General features: G+C 37.4%; 1 protein-coding gene across 2 annotated transcripts in view; it reads right to left on the bottom strand.

Moving 5' to 3' along the window:
- The window catches only part of LOC103476778 (VPS10 domain-containing receptor SorCS1-like), a 61745-nt gene that overhangs the window by 12280 nt on the left and 32449 nt on the right, over positions 1–17016 (bottom strand). For both annotated transcript variants that reach the window (XM_008429350.3, XM_008429351.3), the window contains exons 11-22: positions 16164–16266; positions 15781–15857; positions 14394–14485; positions 14148–14255; positions 13883–14000; positions 12031–12164; positions 11009–11122; positions 7272–7443; positions 4331–4517; positions 2446–2579; positions 2249–2372; positions 264–376 (exon numbers count right to left, since the gene is read on the bottom strand). In XM_008429350.3, coding sequence (XP_008427572.1) covers positions 264–376; positions 2249–2372; positions 2446–2579; positions 4331–4517; positions 7272–7443; positions 11009–11122; positions 12031–12164; positions 13883–14000; positions 14148–14255; positions 14394–14485; positions 15781–15857; positions 16164–16266 — 1476 coding nt within the window. The remainder of the gene's footprint in view (positions 1–263; positions 377–2248; positions 2373–2445; positions 2580–4330; positions 4518–7271; positions 7444–11008; positions 11123–12030; positions 12165–13882; positions 14001–14147; positions 14256–14393; positions 14486–15780; positions 15858–16163; positions 16267–17016) is intronic.

The raw sequence follows: 17016 nt of genomic DNA, 5'->3' as shown, positions 1-17016 counted from the left end.
ACTTCACTGCACTTAGGTTCATTTTACTTGGGGTTTTTATTCCTACTGCAACAAACGAGTTCTCTTTGCAGTAAACTGATAATTAAAAACGTTTACAGTTGTACACATAACAGTTGCACTGCTACTACTGAGATTTGAAATTTAAAGTATTTTTGGCATGTTACTAGACAGATACTAAGGTTCTTTCCATGCAAGAATAAGAATGGACCCTCTCCTGATGCAGAAACATCTAAGAGCAATACAGTATTGTCTTTGTGACCTACCTGAACTATGCAGGTCTTCACAACTCTGCCAATGTCTTCTCTCCACTCAGATACCCCTGGGTTCATCTCATCCAGATTAGAGGAAAAAACCAAAGGATGTGACCTGAAATAATCTAAAATATAAGAAAAAAAAAACCGTCAACTCTGTGAATCAGCAAAGAAAAGAAAAAAGGACATTTTTCCTTCCTAAAGATTATTTTGGTGCAGTGAGCTGCCTCTATTTTGAAAATATGCTGTTGAGCCTTCTGCATGCAACAATATTGATATGTAAAGTCTATTTTATTAGGTAGGGGTAGAGAATACAACGAGGCGTTACAATGATTAAGGATGCTGAAGTCACACTATTGACTGGAAGGAAATTAACGGTTGCTCTGTAGAGACTTACTGCAAAGACAATAAGCTTCAACAAAGAATTTCATTAAATGAGAGTTTTTGTTTTGGGAAACAGTTCAAAACTAATTAAACCTGGAGGAATATATATTCTTTGAATCTGTAATGATTCTGACTCAAAGTAAATAAACCATAAAATACCAAAAAAAATAGTTTTCTTGTCACTGGCAGAAAAATTCAACCAGAAAATTGTATTTAAACACTTGCCTTGGTTTAAATGAAATTAGTGAAGGAATTAGACTTGCTAAAATGAGATCAAATAAACTATGCTTTTTAAAAAAAAAATGTTGTGGGGTTCTGGTTTCTAAATAGATTCATTTTGAAATAAAAAAAAAATAAATAAAAAAATGAATTCAGAGTTAGATTTAACATTTCAAAAAATCTATAATTTTTTTCTAGATTTTGTAGTCTTATCCTAACTAAACTGACAAAATATTATTTACAGGCGTCAGCTACATCAGAATTTGGATCCACCGCCAGGGGGCGACAGTAACACACAGGCAACAATGCTGTGAACTTGCGCCTAATAATTTCATTCGTAATTTTAATCATTACTCCAGGCTTCAGTTAGAGGTTGTTTCTAAAAAAGTTTATTTCTGACGAGCATCATTTAATAGCTGGGAAGTTTTGTTTCTTAATATTTGTTAAAACTAATGTAAAACTATATTTTCTGTTTGCTAACTGCATGTTGACTTGGTTGAATAACTGGCTTTTGCTAAAGTACATCTGGATTACCTGTTAGAAAACTAAAATGAGTCTTCGCCACATGTACATAACCTTTGAATTTATTTTTACTGTATTTTCATTAATTATGAAGATACACATTGATAAAATTGACCAAACCTTATGCATGATTTAATTAATCTGCAGACATATTAAATAAATGAGAATTTGCACTCCAGTCATGCTTATTTGTCAGATTAGAAATATATTTGTTTTTCAAAAACCCTTCAAAAGTCTTAAACATACTTTTTGTTTATCCCACTTTTATGTCTATTTTTTTTCTTAATCTTTTTTAAACATTAGCTGCCAGCAGAAATTCACAATTAACAATTAGCATTAGATCAGTATGTGTATGATTAATTGATACTTCTTTCTTTTTTCACTTTCCAGAAATATTCAGATTTATTGAACATGCAGCATTATTCTCTGAAAACTCAGTAATACTATTTCTATTGATTGTGGGAGTCCTGACTGAACCTGTTGACTCTTGTAAAACATGACAGATTTTGGCCCCAGATCAAATCAAAACAACTCCTAAGTGACCTCATGCTTGTAGATATTATTTACTGGAGTCATCCAACCACATTCCCTTACTGCAGACAAATTAGTGGAATATCTGAAATTATTTTAAACCATCAAAGCATCTTGGAAACGTTCCTTGGTGAGTTACATTTTCACACGTAGATGATATGTTGCAAGGAGGCAGTTTGAAAAAAACTTTGGGTTGAAAACCTAACCTGGTATGGATTCAAATCCATGACATGGTTAGCAGAATATGGAGCTTTAAAATTTAATTCACTATAAGCCTACCATGCCTCTTTTCAAAATCACTCTTTCTAGCTTAAGCAAATACAGATAATAAATGCTTTTACCATAAACTGCCACTCTGATTTGGTCCTGGTGGACAGTATTACCAGCCAAAGCCTGAACAGTAACAATGTGACTTCCCTCTCTGGAGAAAGTGAAGGTGATTGCGCCGTCAAGGGTCACAACTGGCTGCAAGACAACGGGACATAATATGTAATTCTCTGTCATGCTTTCAAGGCCAAATTGCCTGCAGATGGCTTACCTCTGTCTTGTTATCAAACCACCAGAAATATGTGACTGTTCCCACACTACTTGGGCGAAGTGTTGTTGTGAAATTTACTGCTTTGTCCTTAATGACCACCAAAGGAGCTGAAAGTTGCACCTGCTCGAGGTGACCTTTAGAGAGAAAACACTGAGTGTGAAGTTACACCTTTTATTAAAACAGGGCTAAATTTAATGCCTCCCCGGTGCGTCTAAGCTTCAACAAATGAAACGTTTGTAATATCTGGCACAGCAGAGACCAAGTGGAACACACTAAACCCACTGGTGGACAGCGTTAAAGCTGTTTGCACTCCAGAAGTCGTTTGATTTCTGCACATGGGGAATTTTTTATGTTTCTCCAGCCATACAATTGTCAATACTAAAAACCACAATAGTAAGTTTGTTTTAAATTGATCGGTGGGGCTCTGTGGTAGTAAGAAAATGCACACAGCAGTCCATTTTTCTGCTACACAGGATGCTGGATTAAAGTAATGAAAAAGGACTACAGTTGTGTCCTTGATAAACTATACTAAAAGGTATGAACCAGTACAAAGTGCAAAGTCCTTACAGCTTTCTTAATTTAACTTTTCTTTGTTGCACTTTGATGTTTCAGCTCTTCAGTAGTATTTAAAAATCCAGTGAAGATAACCTCAGGAAATACAAAATTCAGTTTTTAAATGATGACTGCATTCATTAAGAGAAAAAAAAAGTACCTAAACCAATCTGGCTGTGTGCGAAAAAGCAGTTGTCCACTAAATCAATATGGTTACTTTTGCAGAAATAACTATCATCAAGTATTTGTAAAAACTGACAATAAATGTTTTTGGTCACTGTGGAGGAATTTAGGGTGGGTTCACACTGCAGCCTGAAGTGACCCAATTCCGATTTTTTGGCAATTCCGATTTATTTTGCCGGGGCTGTTCACACTGCCAGTAAATGCGACTTGTATGCGTTCTGCAGTGTGAACGGGCAAACAACCTGAAAGTGTCCCTCATGCGCACTAGAGGGCGCAATAGCGTCAGCGTTCTCAATGTTCTGCCAAACGGCATAAAAAGAAGAAGTGCTCAGTGTTTGCGGAAGTAAACATGAAGGCTAACGGTGGAGCTTAGCTTGCATATTTGAAGTTGTTGTCCGGCCGGAGCAACATATTGACAACTTAATCCTCATATAGTTCGTCATTGTTGTTGTTTTTCTTCCCGCTTGCGCGTATCAGGACGCAGGATAGTGAGATTTGTTTAGAATCAGTGACGTTCAGTTCGGATGAAGGCGGCCTGGACGTTAGGTCGCATTTGAATCGGATACGTATTGGATATGGGTCACATTCGAAAAAGAATCCGACCTGTGCTGTTCACACTGCCATGAAAAGATCGGATACAGGTGGTTGTATCTCATTTTGTTGCATCATAAATAAAAAAAAAAGATCTGCTGTTCTGGGTTTGTTCATCTTCTCTCAGATGAGTTGCTCATGTACTCTTGGAGTGCTTTTGATAAACTGAGCTCTCATTGGAGGCCAGGTTCAACACCCTTCCTAAACTGTTAAATGTCAGTAACTTCATTTGTAATGTGTCATTTGAAATGGTGCTTGATGTGTTGCTGTTAAAGTATTTTAGCCTACTTTATGTTATCAGACCGGTTCTGTTTAAGCGATTTCCTGACTTTACAGGCCTGCCAGTAATGGTATAATTTTAAAACTGCTTTTTGTATTTACTCAGGTTATCTTTGTCTAATATTACAATTTGCTTGATAATAAGATAAAACATAGAAAGATAGTGAGAAAGATTGTGAGAATATATGTATATATTATGAATTCCAGCTCTCTGAAACACTTGGATGAATTCTAACGTTTTAGCAATTACTTTCAAATGACCAACTTGCTTTCGACTTACAGGACACGTGGAGGTAGAGGAAGACCCTGTCAAAGCCGAGATGGTTACTTGCTGTGGCTGAAACTTGATAGATTCCAACTTTATTATAGATGTGCTTGACCCCATCATCGATGGAGCTGATATTAACGTAAGATATGGCAGTTCCATCACCAAAGTCCACTGTTATGCTTGTCATCGAGCTGAGACCCTTCAAAAAAAAAAAAAAAAGAAAAAGATGAGATGCTGTCATTTATCCTTGTCTGTTCCCCCGTGCAGTCACTGATTCATAACAGGAGCACTTTCAATAAAACCTACGAGAACAAGGTCTTGTTGTAAATCACGTCGATGCATATTTATTTGATGCGCCAGGTTCTATAGCCTTTGTGACAGCATCTTTGATTCACACCACATTAAATAAAAACATGCAGCATGTGAGTAATACCCCGTTAGGTGTATTTTGACGTGTGGTAAAAGCAAATTGCAAAAGCAGTCTTGTAAAACACTCCCCTGAAATGCGATGGTAAACAGTGACTGTTGAGTTTAGGTAATTGCAACCAGAAATGTTTACCTTCACATCCTAAGGAGAAAAGCTTTGTAGCTGGAAGGCTTTTTTTATGTAGTCTGTTATAACCCCTTGCAAATATATTCATGGTCCTTCAACTTTTTTCACATTTTACCCAGTTAAGGTAATACATTTTGATGGCTTTTATGAAACAGATCAGCACTAACAGAGTTGTGTGAAATGGCAGAAAAGGATCCCATTTTCAAAGGAAACACACAATCCATCAGTGTTACTTTTCTGCTGCACATATCATGTCGCATGAAGGAAAAACAAAATGTTTCGTTCTGTTCTCAGTTGACTACAAAACGTTCTTCCTGTGTCTTCGATACAGCTTGAACAAACAGCAAAACATGACTTTCCTCCAGAATTAAAAAGGGCATTTTAGTTGGTTTTTCATTACAGTTCTCTCTGCCTTCATAATAGTCGCCTGGGAAGGTTTATGTCATCCCCTTTCCATTTTTAAAGATGGATTGAACAGTGGTCAAAGATCGAGAAATGGTTTGATGATCTCGCCATGATAATTGTCCTTCAACTTGGGTGTTGTTTGTTCACTAATGCCCAGAAGAGCTGTGTACGCGGAGATTAAACTGTTCAAAAATGGGATTTGTTTATTAATCAAGTGATTTTCTAAAAGCAGCTAGATGCATTGGACTTTTATAGAGAGAGTAAATATGGCTGAATACAAACACATGCTGGATTTTTCAGATGCTGAGAAAATCCATCCACTTCAAATTAATCTACTACTTTGTGTTGGTCTGTCACACTATAAAATGTCAATTATGTACACTGAGATTTGTGCTTATAGAAAAATGTAAGAAAGTCACTAAGTCTAGCCCTGGCTCCCTTTGTTTTTCAACCAAAAATTCTGTGGCTGAAAATAGAGTTGCAAGGGAAAACAAAAAAACGCATTATTACAAACTTCATTTACTCCATTGTAGTTGGTAATGTTATGTTGCTTAACTCTAATTTTCTATTTTAAATTAATAACATGTCTTCTCTATCAATGTATGAACATTATCCCCCAGGCGTTTAGTGAGTGGAGTAGTTCTCTCCTCTCCATCACATACTCCCTGCTCCCTGCAGCGCCTCTTCTTTCCAGCATCTCTCACGCTCACATCAAGTGTAAAATTTAAGACCGTCTTTTTTTTTTTCTTTTGTGAAAATTGGCACACAGTCAGCAGTGAATTGCTTACCGCAGGTCTTAAAACAAAAATCACAGTGTGTGAATCATTTAAATACACTCCCCCTGTGATCTGAAATGGGAGCACAGTGGGAAATTATACCCGCCTCTGGCCAAAAATAATGCAACAAGACCAGACTCCAAAATCCCCTTTCATTCACTAATTCATCACTAAAATTCTCCAGTTACTTGTGAACCAAGTTTCTTAACTCCAAAGAAGAGAGAAAAAAAATTATATATTTTTTCTTGGTTTGCATCACTGCCTCTGTTATTAGCTGCTTTAAATATTTGATCTTACGCAGGATTTTAACTCTCGTCTCATGAAGGAAATTCTCAGGGTTGGGATATTAATCAACAACGATACACTCCTACAAGGCTGTAGGTTTGTGAGACACTTGCAACTATTGTTGTTTTTTCCTACATACCAACTTGAGAATGCACAGTGAAGCCTAAAGTATGTTAAAATCTGGTTGTTTGCATTGCATTTTTAAAGATTGAATTGCATTGTGCTGTAACTGATGAACCACTGTAATCATGTGATGAAAGGTGAGTTAATGTGTAGTGGAAACAGGTGGCTTTGTTTTAGATCTATGTACCGTTGAAACCAGAGGTTTGCATGCACTGAATAAAAAGACATGTGATCCGTTATTTAAATGATACCAAACGTTTCTCGTTTTAGGTCAGGCTGAATTACCTAAATTATTTTTATTTGCTAAATACCACAATATTGAGAGAAAACATCAAAATCAGAAATGTGCATGCATTTCCCAATTATTTGGTATGAGTTGCCTTTGAACTGGATGACTTGGTTTTGGGGAACCATCATGTTTGGATGCCCAATAGTTTGACCCACAACAGCCACTGAAAATTATTTATTTTAGAATAACTGAAATGAACAATTTTAGTTATTCTAACTAATCTAAATCAAGAGAAAATTGGTCTGAATGAACTTCAGACCGTGAGAAAATGTGTCTTTCTTTTCGGTGAATGTAAACTTGTTTAATAATTCTTCCATGTGAATTTTAATTGGGTCTATAACATAACTGCTTGTCTTCATTTCCACAGTCTAAGTATATTGCATTCGGTAAAGCATGGTTTTCAATCATCTTGCACTTTCTAATCTATTCTATGTTTGCTGTTATTAGACAGATGTTCTGTCAAGTGTGCAGTGCTGCTTTTTGTCTTTTGTTTTGTTTTTGTTTTTGTAATGAAATCATCACCTCTTCCAGAAAGACCAAGAAGGTAACATTCCTTCCCAGCGTTGCTACAAATGTTCCCTCACTGGTGAAGAGCTGGAGGCCTCTGGGAGCCTGGCTGGGACACTTTTGTTGCCGGGGGCTGTACTTCAACAGACTTCCCTTGGTGCAGTTGTTCGACAAAGCCTTGCGATATCTGGAATGAAATTAACAACAAAAACACTTTTGCACGCTTTGAGTGAAAAGCAGACAAATAAACCAAAATTGGAAAAACGTGGAACAAGCTATGAAAAGCTGAAAATTTAAAAAGACAGGGAAATGCCTTTACTTTAATGCAGATATTCAGTTCAAATGTATGATGTTTAGTTCCATTCATTTTTGTTGTCGTTTATTGTACATTTATGAATGATGATATGCAACACGATCTGTGTGATTCAAGGCCAGTAATGAGTCACATTACTGGCCATGTAATGTGATTACATCACAAAAGATTCAATATTTTTAGCTGAATCTTATTTCAACCATAATATTTAACTAAATGATATTAAAAATGTGAATAAAAAGAAACAAAATACCAAAGAAAGACAGAAAAAACTTAGCAAGTTTTGGGGTTCTATTTAGAAGTTATAAGTAGTAAATCTCTTTGCATTTAAATCACAAAGAATACATCAGTTTTGTATCTGAGTAGTAAGTACTCATTGCCAGGTACTACAGCGAACAAATCTTCCACCCTGCAGCTTATATTGCAACACGTTAAGAAACTACACAGTTTTTCTGGGATGATCAGTTGAAAGCATGGGTGTGGTCTCAATGTTTCTAACATAGCATGTTTATGAAGCTCTCTAACATCTTTGAGATTAGAGGTTTAGAAACACAATTTACATATTGCGCCCGTTATCGTCTGTGAAAAGTTAATCTGTATCCGTACAAAATAAAGAGTCTGAGAGAGTCACTCACTGCTGATCAGAGGCCAACTGCTAATAACATCTCAACAGAAGTATTTCTGAAGAATATCTTGTCCTCTGGTTGCTTAAATTATTCCTTCAAGCAGCCAGACACCTGGGTGCTCGTGTTAGAGCATATTCAAATGACAAATGAAAGCAGGAAGAATATTTAGAGCAGGAGTAAGGACACAATCTCAAACTTGACACCTGAGCTCGTCAGTCCCTCAGGCGAACTGTCACTCATCAGGAGCTGATATACCCACATGGGCTGAAAATTACTTCAGAAAATCTTTCCCAAAGACTTCAACATTAAATTACACTCACATTTTCCACTTAAACCTCATTGTACAAGAAATGAATCTTGTCAACCAAATGCAGTAGAAGTACCTCTAAACCAGTGGTCCCCAACCCCCGGTCCGTGGACCAATTGGTACCGGGCCATGCAAGAAATAATTAAATATTTCCGTTTTTTGTATTGAGTCTGGAGGATCTTTTATTTTGAAAAACCTTTAACCGGATTCTCTCGGTTACTTGCGCGCCAACACTGAGCCCACAAGCAGCAAAATGAGTAAGAAACAGATCAGATGTCTTTGGAAAGTTTCTTTGCAAAGGGGAAAAGGCCCAGAGAAGAGACAGGAGAATGGATTTATCCCGGACCGGTAGGTGAGTCCCACATTACAAGCCCGCTCTGCGTAACATGCGGCGACCGGCTGCTAATGAGGCAATGAAGCCTCAAACTGCTTCGCCACGTAGAGACCAAGCAGACTGTGGATATAAGCAACACTTCGGGTGTCATTGTCTCTCGTCACTCCCAGATGGGACCGTCTCGTTGCAGAGAAACAAGCTCAGGGCTCCCGTTTGTCATTATCGTGAGTTAAAATTTTCACGAAAGTAAAATGTTCGTTTTTGTGGCGCATCTGTATCTTATTTTGAAGGGATATGTAAACGTTACCATAGCGACCAGAGTCAGAGAGCGTTTGGGCAGTGGTCGAGAGGAGATGAGTAGAGCTTGTGAGTCTTAAGTCTGGTTTAGACGGAAAGATTTAAGAATTGTCGGCCGATTCTCCAAACCTCTGTGACCACAGAGCTGATAAAAGTACAACAGGTTGGATCGGTTCGTGTCTCCAAGGCAGTAGCAACACGAACCGATTCCACTCACGAACATTGGGATTCCAGAAGAAAATCCACAAAACTCCCAACATAGCATATGGGAATTTAGAATAACCAAACACGGATGACTATGTAGAAGCAATAGTGATAGTTTGTGGAGTCATTTTAAGAGATAAAAGACGTAACAAAAAGAAAAGGCGGTAGATAAAAGACGACGGGAGCAGCCGCTCTATTTGCTGTACTATGATTTGGAGGTGACTATGTTGTTTCATAGTTAACATTTTTAATTGAATAATAATGACCTTCACATATAATAATAAACATTTCCACATTTCATCTCCGATGTCCACCGGACTCACAGTTGCGCAATATGTCAGTTGTTTGGGATTCCCCTCTGTTCTTACATCACCGCACTTTCTGATTGGCTACCTGTCACATTCAACTGGTTGTATTCTCGTTCCCAGTCAGGGAAAACCCCACAGGCTGAGATAAAAGGGCCAAGACAACGCAAATTGGATATATTCAGGATTTAGCGGGAACACCAACATGCAGAAGCCTTATCTGACGGTTCACTCCCCCCCCCAACCCTGGGCCGCAGCAAAATTTTCCAAGTCTTGACCGGTCCGTGGTAATAAAAAGGTTGAGGACCACTGCTCTAAACTCATAGGTATCTGGGACCATATGTCATGTAGCATAGAACATGGTTAGAAGATGTGAGCAAAACTTCCCTCTTCACCAAATGTACACAAAAATGGAATAACGTCAGATTTTAGTGGTTGTAGGATTTCATGTTTGTTGTTTGTAAAAGACAACGAGACATTTTTCCTTCTAGTGCTGGACACACAGGTTTGTTTTGGTTGTTTTAACCCAGAATGTCCTGCACTGATTCCTGCTCTTGGACCAATTTCTGGTCTGCTAGGCATTCACATATGCATTCAAACCATACCGGAGTTCACTTCAGGCTAAATGTGACCCCACATTTAGAAAGGATGAGGGGCCCCACATCCTTTCTAAATGTGGTCATGGTGAAGACATGGTATTAGATCTTATTGTGGACCATTGCCATCCATGTGATGGATCAATGACAAGAAGGAATGGCAGTATTACAAAATATTTATCATGACTACGTTCTTTCTAGAGTACGATCCAACACAAAGTATCTGCACATTCTAAGACAAATAAGAATTTTTAATTTGTCATTATACTTGAGCAGAAATTATTTAGCTTACTAAAAGTACTAAAATGCACCATCATACTCGACATGTGTAACCATTACAAAAAATGTAGATGTGCAAATAGGTAACTAGCCCAAAGACATATTTTTAATTAAAGAAAAAAATTATAATTTTTTAAACTTAATCAACTTATGAGCTTAAAAAGCAAATCATTTTCACCCTGCAAAATATAAGTACATCTGTTCTATGCGTTCCAAAAATCTTTTTTTGTTAAAAGCAGCAGCAGTACATGAAAATCTACCTCACAGGTTGTAAACCTTATTATTTATTCTAATGTTTTCTTTTATTCCTTCACTATTGTATCTCTGGTCATTTTATGCTTTTCTTTGGCTTTTAAAAAAATGTATCCATAGTGCACAGTGTGCGACCAACCATTTGAACAATTTTCTACTTTTCTTCCACACTTTTTCAAAGCTGCATTTTCACAGCTTGTGCCTTCTGGTTTGTGTCAGCACATCTGAACTAAACGTACCCTGTTGTGTTGAAGAAGCTGTCCCCCGTAATGCAGTCTCGAGTTGATGCTGAAGGAACGAACCAAAAAGCTGAAGTGCAGCTCCCATCGACTTGCCTCTCAAACCCATAGTCACTGTTTTAAGTCAAGAGAAAAAGGCACACTGGGGCATTATCAGGGCTACTAAATATTTATTTTAAAGTTCAAGCAGAAATATTTAGTCAAGATGGAATCAATAATTTCAAAACCAGAGAAAAAATGATTGGTGTGTGAAAAGTTCCTACACAACAACAGCTGGCTGAGGTTTGATGTTTTATGAATCACACTTCAGAAGCAGAGAAATCATTGTTTGTGTTTACAAAAATTATAATTACACCCTATAATGTCTTACAGATCTTTCATGTTTCTTTCATCAGGATGAGGGAATCACAAGCAGAGCAGCAGAGAAGCTTTCAGTCATAAATTGATGTTAAGCTTAAAATACTGCATATTACTTACAGACATAAAGATAAAAGAAAGTGTGGAGCTGACTGAAGTAGTGTACAGGAAATGAAACAGCACTTGTTAGACATTGAGAGAAAAGTAGGTCATCTTCAATCTGGGTAACTCCAGGAAATTACAGCTTCCAAATTATTCCTTAAAAATAATGTCAGATTCAAGAGTCACCTGTCCATCCATCCATCCATCCATCCATCCATCCATCCATCCATCCATCCATCCATCCATCCATCCATCCATCCATCCATCCATCCATCCATCCATCCATCCATCCATCCATCCATCCATCCATCCATCCATCCATCCATCCATCCATCCATCCATCCATCCATCCATCCATCCATCCATCCATACATACATACATACGTACATACATACATATTTGTGTTTTACTTTAGAAAACTTTCTGAATTGTAACACATCCTTCTAAACTCTCTTCTTCTTGTGTCTGTTTTTGCTTCACACATTCTGCCTCTGGAGACTTATGAAGTGTTGAGAATTTGACTTAATGAAGTGAAAAGAGTAGCTGCAAAGGGGTAACTCACCACTCAAAATCTGCCTCTGTGCACGCGCAGGAGTCTGACATCTGAGAAATATACTGATCTCTGGCCTTGACACATCGAACATTTGCTCTCAGTTTTTGGAAGATTCTCTTCATTCCCATGATGCACACTTCCCCCTGTGATAAATAATGCATCATAAAAGTATCTTCTTCGCCCCTTTGTTTTATAGGATCTTATTCTTCATTGTGCAGATAAACCATAGTGATTCTTTAAGATTAATCACTGGCTGATCTTTTTGAAGCTTGCATTTTGTAGTATTCTGGCACAGGCAGTAGAAAGTCTAACGGTTTGCATCATACATGGAGAGTAGTCTGATTTTCTGGCTGACATTATTAACTTAGCAAAGATAGACAAAAAATAGCTGGGTTATATATTTCACTCAAATGTTGGGTTTATCTTGTCGAGACAGATGTTGGGTAGTTTTAACTCAATCATGAACTGAGGAAGGATTTCTTGTGGACTTTGAAAGATCTGTGCAAAATCGAACATCCTGGAAGCATGTGACTTGCAACATCAGTCTGGCCATGACGGACCGTTTAATGCTTAGTAGCATATTTTCTGGGGTTGCAAAAAGTATGGTGGGTCAAAACCTATTACACAACCCCTACTACCCATGTTTGCTCCAGAAGAAAATGCAGAAAAGCTTTCTTGTTGCTAGCCAACAGATGTGCAATCCTGCGCAGCCCTAACAACCCGACCTGTTACGTTGGGTTGTTAGGGCTCCATCTGTCTTTATATAACAAGAACCACGTTAGCAAAAAGACCCAAATTGATGTGGTTTTAAACCAGCCGTTTTGAGTGTATTTTGCTAAGCTAATCGCAGGTACTTGTGCAGAAAAAAACCTGACAAACTCCAAATGTTTCATGTTGACCATGTGTCACTTTCTATCCACCATATGTCATTAAATCTCATATGTTATTAAAGCTGAAAGAACTAGCAAGGAAGAGAACCACAAATAATAGAAATAGGGTGCAAAATGTATTCTTTACAAAATAAAAAACCATTAAAAAGACAAATGGGAGATTTAAAGCATTTTTTTAAAGAATATTTATCACTACAGTTCATTCATCTGTTGGTTTTGGTACATGGGAGGTAATTTGAAGCAAAATTAGGGTACAAAATGGAAAACTGATTCAGCATAGTTTGTGATCTTCGCAAAGTGTTTTGTGATTACTCTTTTGAGAATATGCAAGTAAAAATAGAAATGTAATCAATCTGAATATTTTCCTTTTGACCTGAGGAATGCTCATCCTCATTTGTCTGCCTTATTTGGTTTTATTACTAATTTTAACAGTGAATAACGTGCAACCAATATGGCTTATCTCCAGCACCTTAATAATTGAACATTTCAACACTGAACATGCTCAACTAAAATCTAAATTTGGAATTTTTTAATAAACAAACAGGAGGTGAGAAAAGTTGCTTCCCATTAGCACATATTCTCAGCTGCCAGCGAACCCTTCATCTCCTCCTCTTCCTCCTCCTTGCATAAACTTCCAGAGATGTGTGAGCAAAATTTCAGATGTGCTTTTTTTTAATCTTAAATAATAAAGAACCTTCGAGCAATTTTAGGGGGGAAAAAAAATCATTAGAAAATCTAAAATTATTTATTTAAATAGATTCCTCTACAGATATCTTACTTTGTGAGAAAGTCTGAGCAACAGAGTCAGTTTTAGAAACTACTATATAACTAATCTCTAGCAACTATATATATGATCCTTAGACTTACTGGTGCATAAATCTTCATCAAAGGTTTACAGTCTCTCAGCTTCTATCAAATGTTATTGTACATAGCAGAGCAAAGTGAAGACATCTATTAAAAACCCTTCCTACCTCATTGTCTAGCTGCCATGTCACGTAGTCCTCAGATGTGCATCGTTTTTCAAATATAGGCCGGAAGTCAATCTTGAGGAGTTGCCATTCAGATCGATGGCTGAAATGACCAAATATCCTGGAAAAGCAAGTCAGAAAAACAAGGTCATAGCATCCAGTATATGGGACAGAGTTTTCCAAGACATCAGGGCAATAAATAATTAGCCTCTGCATTAATTAGCATATTGAAAACACATAATCTTCTCATAATCCTTCCACATCTTACGTCATTATGAGGATGTCCTCTCCAGGCTCCCCCAGCACCCCATCAACATAGAGTGGAGAGGAGGTGAAGCTATATTTGTCCCAGTTTCTGCCCTCATCAAAACTCAGCCTGAGGGGGAGAGAGACCCACCACAAATGGAGTATAATTCAGTCAGAAAAGGCTTTGCAAGAAAAGCAATCTCACTCCTTGTTTCAAAGATTGAATGTGCTCTCTAAAAAGACGTGGAACGTCCTTGGAAAGTCATACCAAATGTGTCTAATTGGCAGAGGTGTATGTCGGATGGCCACTAGAGATCCTCCTTGATTCAGGAAAAACACGCTGTACTCTTCCTGAAAAACCTGCACACACACACACACGCACACACACACAGCCACCTTTGCTTTAACACATCAGAGAAAATTGTTCAAGACTCTGAAAAGGTATACAACAGTTCAAACAAAAGAATGGATGCACGCTCTCACATACGCGGCAAACAAGAACAACACAAAGCTGCTGTTTTCACAAGAGCCTCCGTAGTGTGAAAAACGTCATACAAATACTGGTATCTGCTGATTTCTGGGGTCTAACGCCAGTGGCAAAAATATGTTTGCGCCCTTTGTTTTATTTGTTTTAAGAAATCAGGAATGCACAAGGCTGGCTGTCAAACCTCGCCTCTCTATTTCTGTGCAGATGTGACTGCAGCACCAAAAGCTGAAACGGAGAAAAAAAAAAAACGAAAGCTGGCATATAAATGTCTGAGCGAGGTTGTCTTTGTTCTTTATTCAGATTCATCTAGAGATAGGTTACTTTTTAATTTAAAAAATGTTCAAAAATATACTGAGCCCAACTCATTATGACTACAGCAGCTCCGGTGGGGGTAAAAGGGTAAAAAGATTCAAGGAGGAAAAACACAACCAGTAACCGTCCCTGAAATTAAAAATCCAAAAAGTACGTCTGATATTTGCATTTAGGGTCCTGAATTGCTGCCATTACAGTGGAACATCGTGGCACAGTTTTACCGTATATTAAACATTTAACTAAAATAATAAATAAAAAATAAATAAATAAAAGCTCAATCTCAGTCAAATTTAATGGAGAGTATCTAAGAAGAGTTATTCCCAGATACTGTATTAGTTTTAGGTCAAGACTTTGACAGGACAAATAAGCTTGACTTTTAATAATATGGTTTTCACTGTATTTTGAGTGTTATTGTGTGAGGCGATAAACTTTCCAAGCCCTGCTGAAGATAACCAGGGCTGAAAAACGCATGTTCAAAAAGTTCAAGAGGATTTCAGTCACTTTCAGAAGATTAAATAATTTCGTGATCAGTACAAAGTGCTTTATTCTGCAATCGACTAAAATTGCCTAACACAGAATAAGGACTGAAGTCACTCCATCAATAATATGGTGGTAGGGAGGTAGTTACAAATCTGTAACCACTACGAGGGCCGTCCAGATAAACTTTCTTATTCTATTTGCGATATCTGCAGCTCAGCAGAATCTTATTAAAAACCATTTATATGATTTTTAATAAGCCTCCATCAGTATCATATAGATCGTTAAGGGAGGTTCATGGTCGCTTGTTATATTGACATTCGAGGCATAAAAGAATTTTAGAAATGTGTCACCCAAAACTCCCAAAACTGTATTGTACCTCTCTCCAGGTATTTCCAGCATCAGATGTGATGAAGATACTGACATTCACACTGCTTAATTCTGGACCAACCACACCTAAATAAAGAAAGGCATAAAAAAATATAATTTATTTATACTCCAAATTATTTCAAAGGTATCACCAAAACAATTTTCGTGTTGCAGTCAGATTGCTGTCATTCTTCTTGTTGAGATAAGAACACAACAGATGTATGGGAGCGACAGCTATCACCTAAAGTGTTGTCATGGGAGGAAAGTGCACGAGAACGGAGCTAAAATACAGATCTGACTGCAAGTGCCGGAGAATATGATCAAAGACCAGCATTATGACAGAGAGTAAACACAAATATGCATTTGCAGATTCCTGTGCAAATAAAATCTCACCTGATGCTATTATAACCCCTGGAGCCGTGTCTTTGCTGACAATGTTTCCTGAGGCGTAAGGGTTCTCCGAGACATGAAGGTGAAGATGCAAAGAGCAGTATGGCTGTCGAACAGAGGAGATTAATTTGTTGGAGTTAAGAATGTGCAAAAAGAAAACCTGATTCCGTTACAAATATTTTAACATTTGTTCAATTATAAAAAGTTAAAAGATTTTTTTGGAAATATTGTGGTGTCAAATGTTTCACAAAAAAAAAAAAAAAACTATAGTCTTTGATGTCAATTAATCATCCAGGCCATGTATACAAAGTATTTGCCTCTGTATAGATTTCTTATAGTTTCTGAGAACAGATGAGAATGAAAGTCATTTAGTATAGAAATGACTATCAGTCTAGAAAGCCTGCTTGAGTCTTTAGGACTCCAGTAGACCTCAGTTATCTTCCAAAATGAATCTAAGAGTTTATCAATTACTAATTCAGTAGTCCAGAAACCAGAACAACATCCACAGCACTGCAGACTTCATTTGCTCTTGTAAATATGTGTGTTCATAATTAAAGAAGAAAGAAGAACTGAGCACATGTAAAAAGTCCTTCCAGATCAAAAATGACACAAAGGCTCTTTTCACTTTCGTCAAAAACATCTTGAAGTTACCCAAGCTTTTTTCATAACATATTCTGTGCATTGACGAGACAAAATGCGTAGGTGTGTGTGTGTGCGTGTATGTGTCCCCTCACATCTTCTATGAAACTAACCAATATTTCTGAAAAGAACACACCTACAGTCAAATATAGCCTAAGGCGACTTTTGCAACTTCAGAACCTGATAGTCATAAAAATTTTCCATCTACCTTAAGATC

The sequence above is a fragment of the Poecilia reticulata genome, chromosome 15 (genome assembly GCF_904066995.2).
Source record: "Poecilia reticulata chromosome 15, P_reticulata-male-v2, whole genome shotgun sequence".
NCBI classification, from domain to species: Eukaryota; Metazoa; Chordata; class Actinopteri; order Cyprinodontiformes; family Poeciliidae; genus Poecilia; species Poecilia reticulata.
Note: the sequence above shows the minus strand (reverse complement) of the source record. Positions and strands in the feature narration are given on the sequence as shown.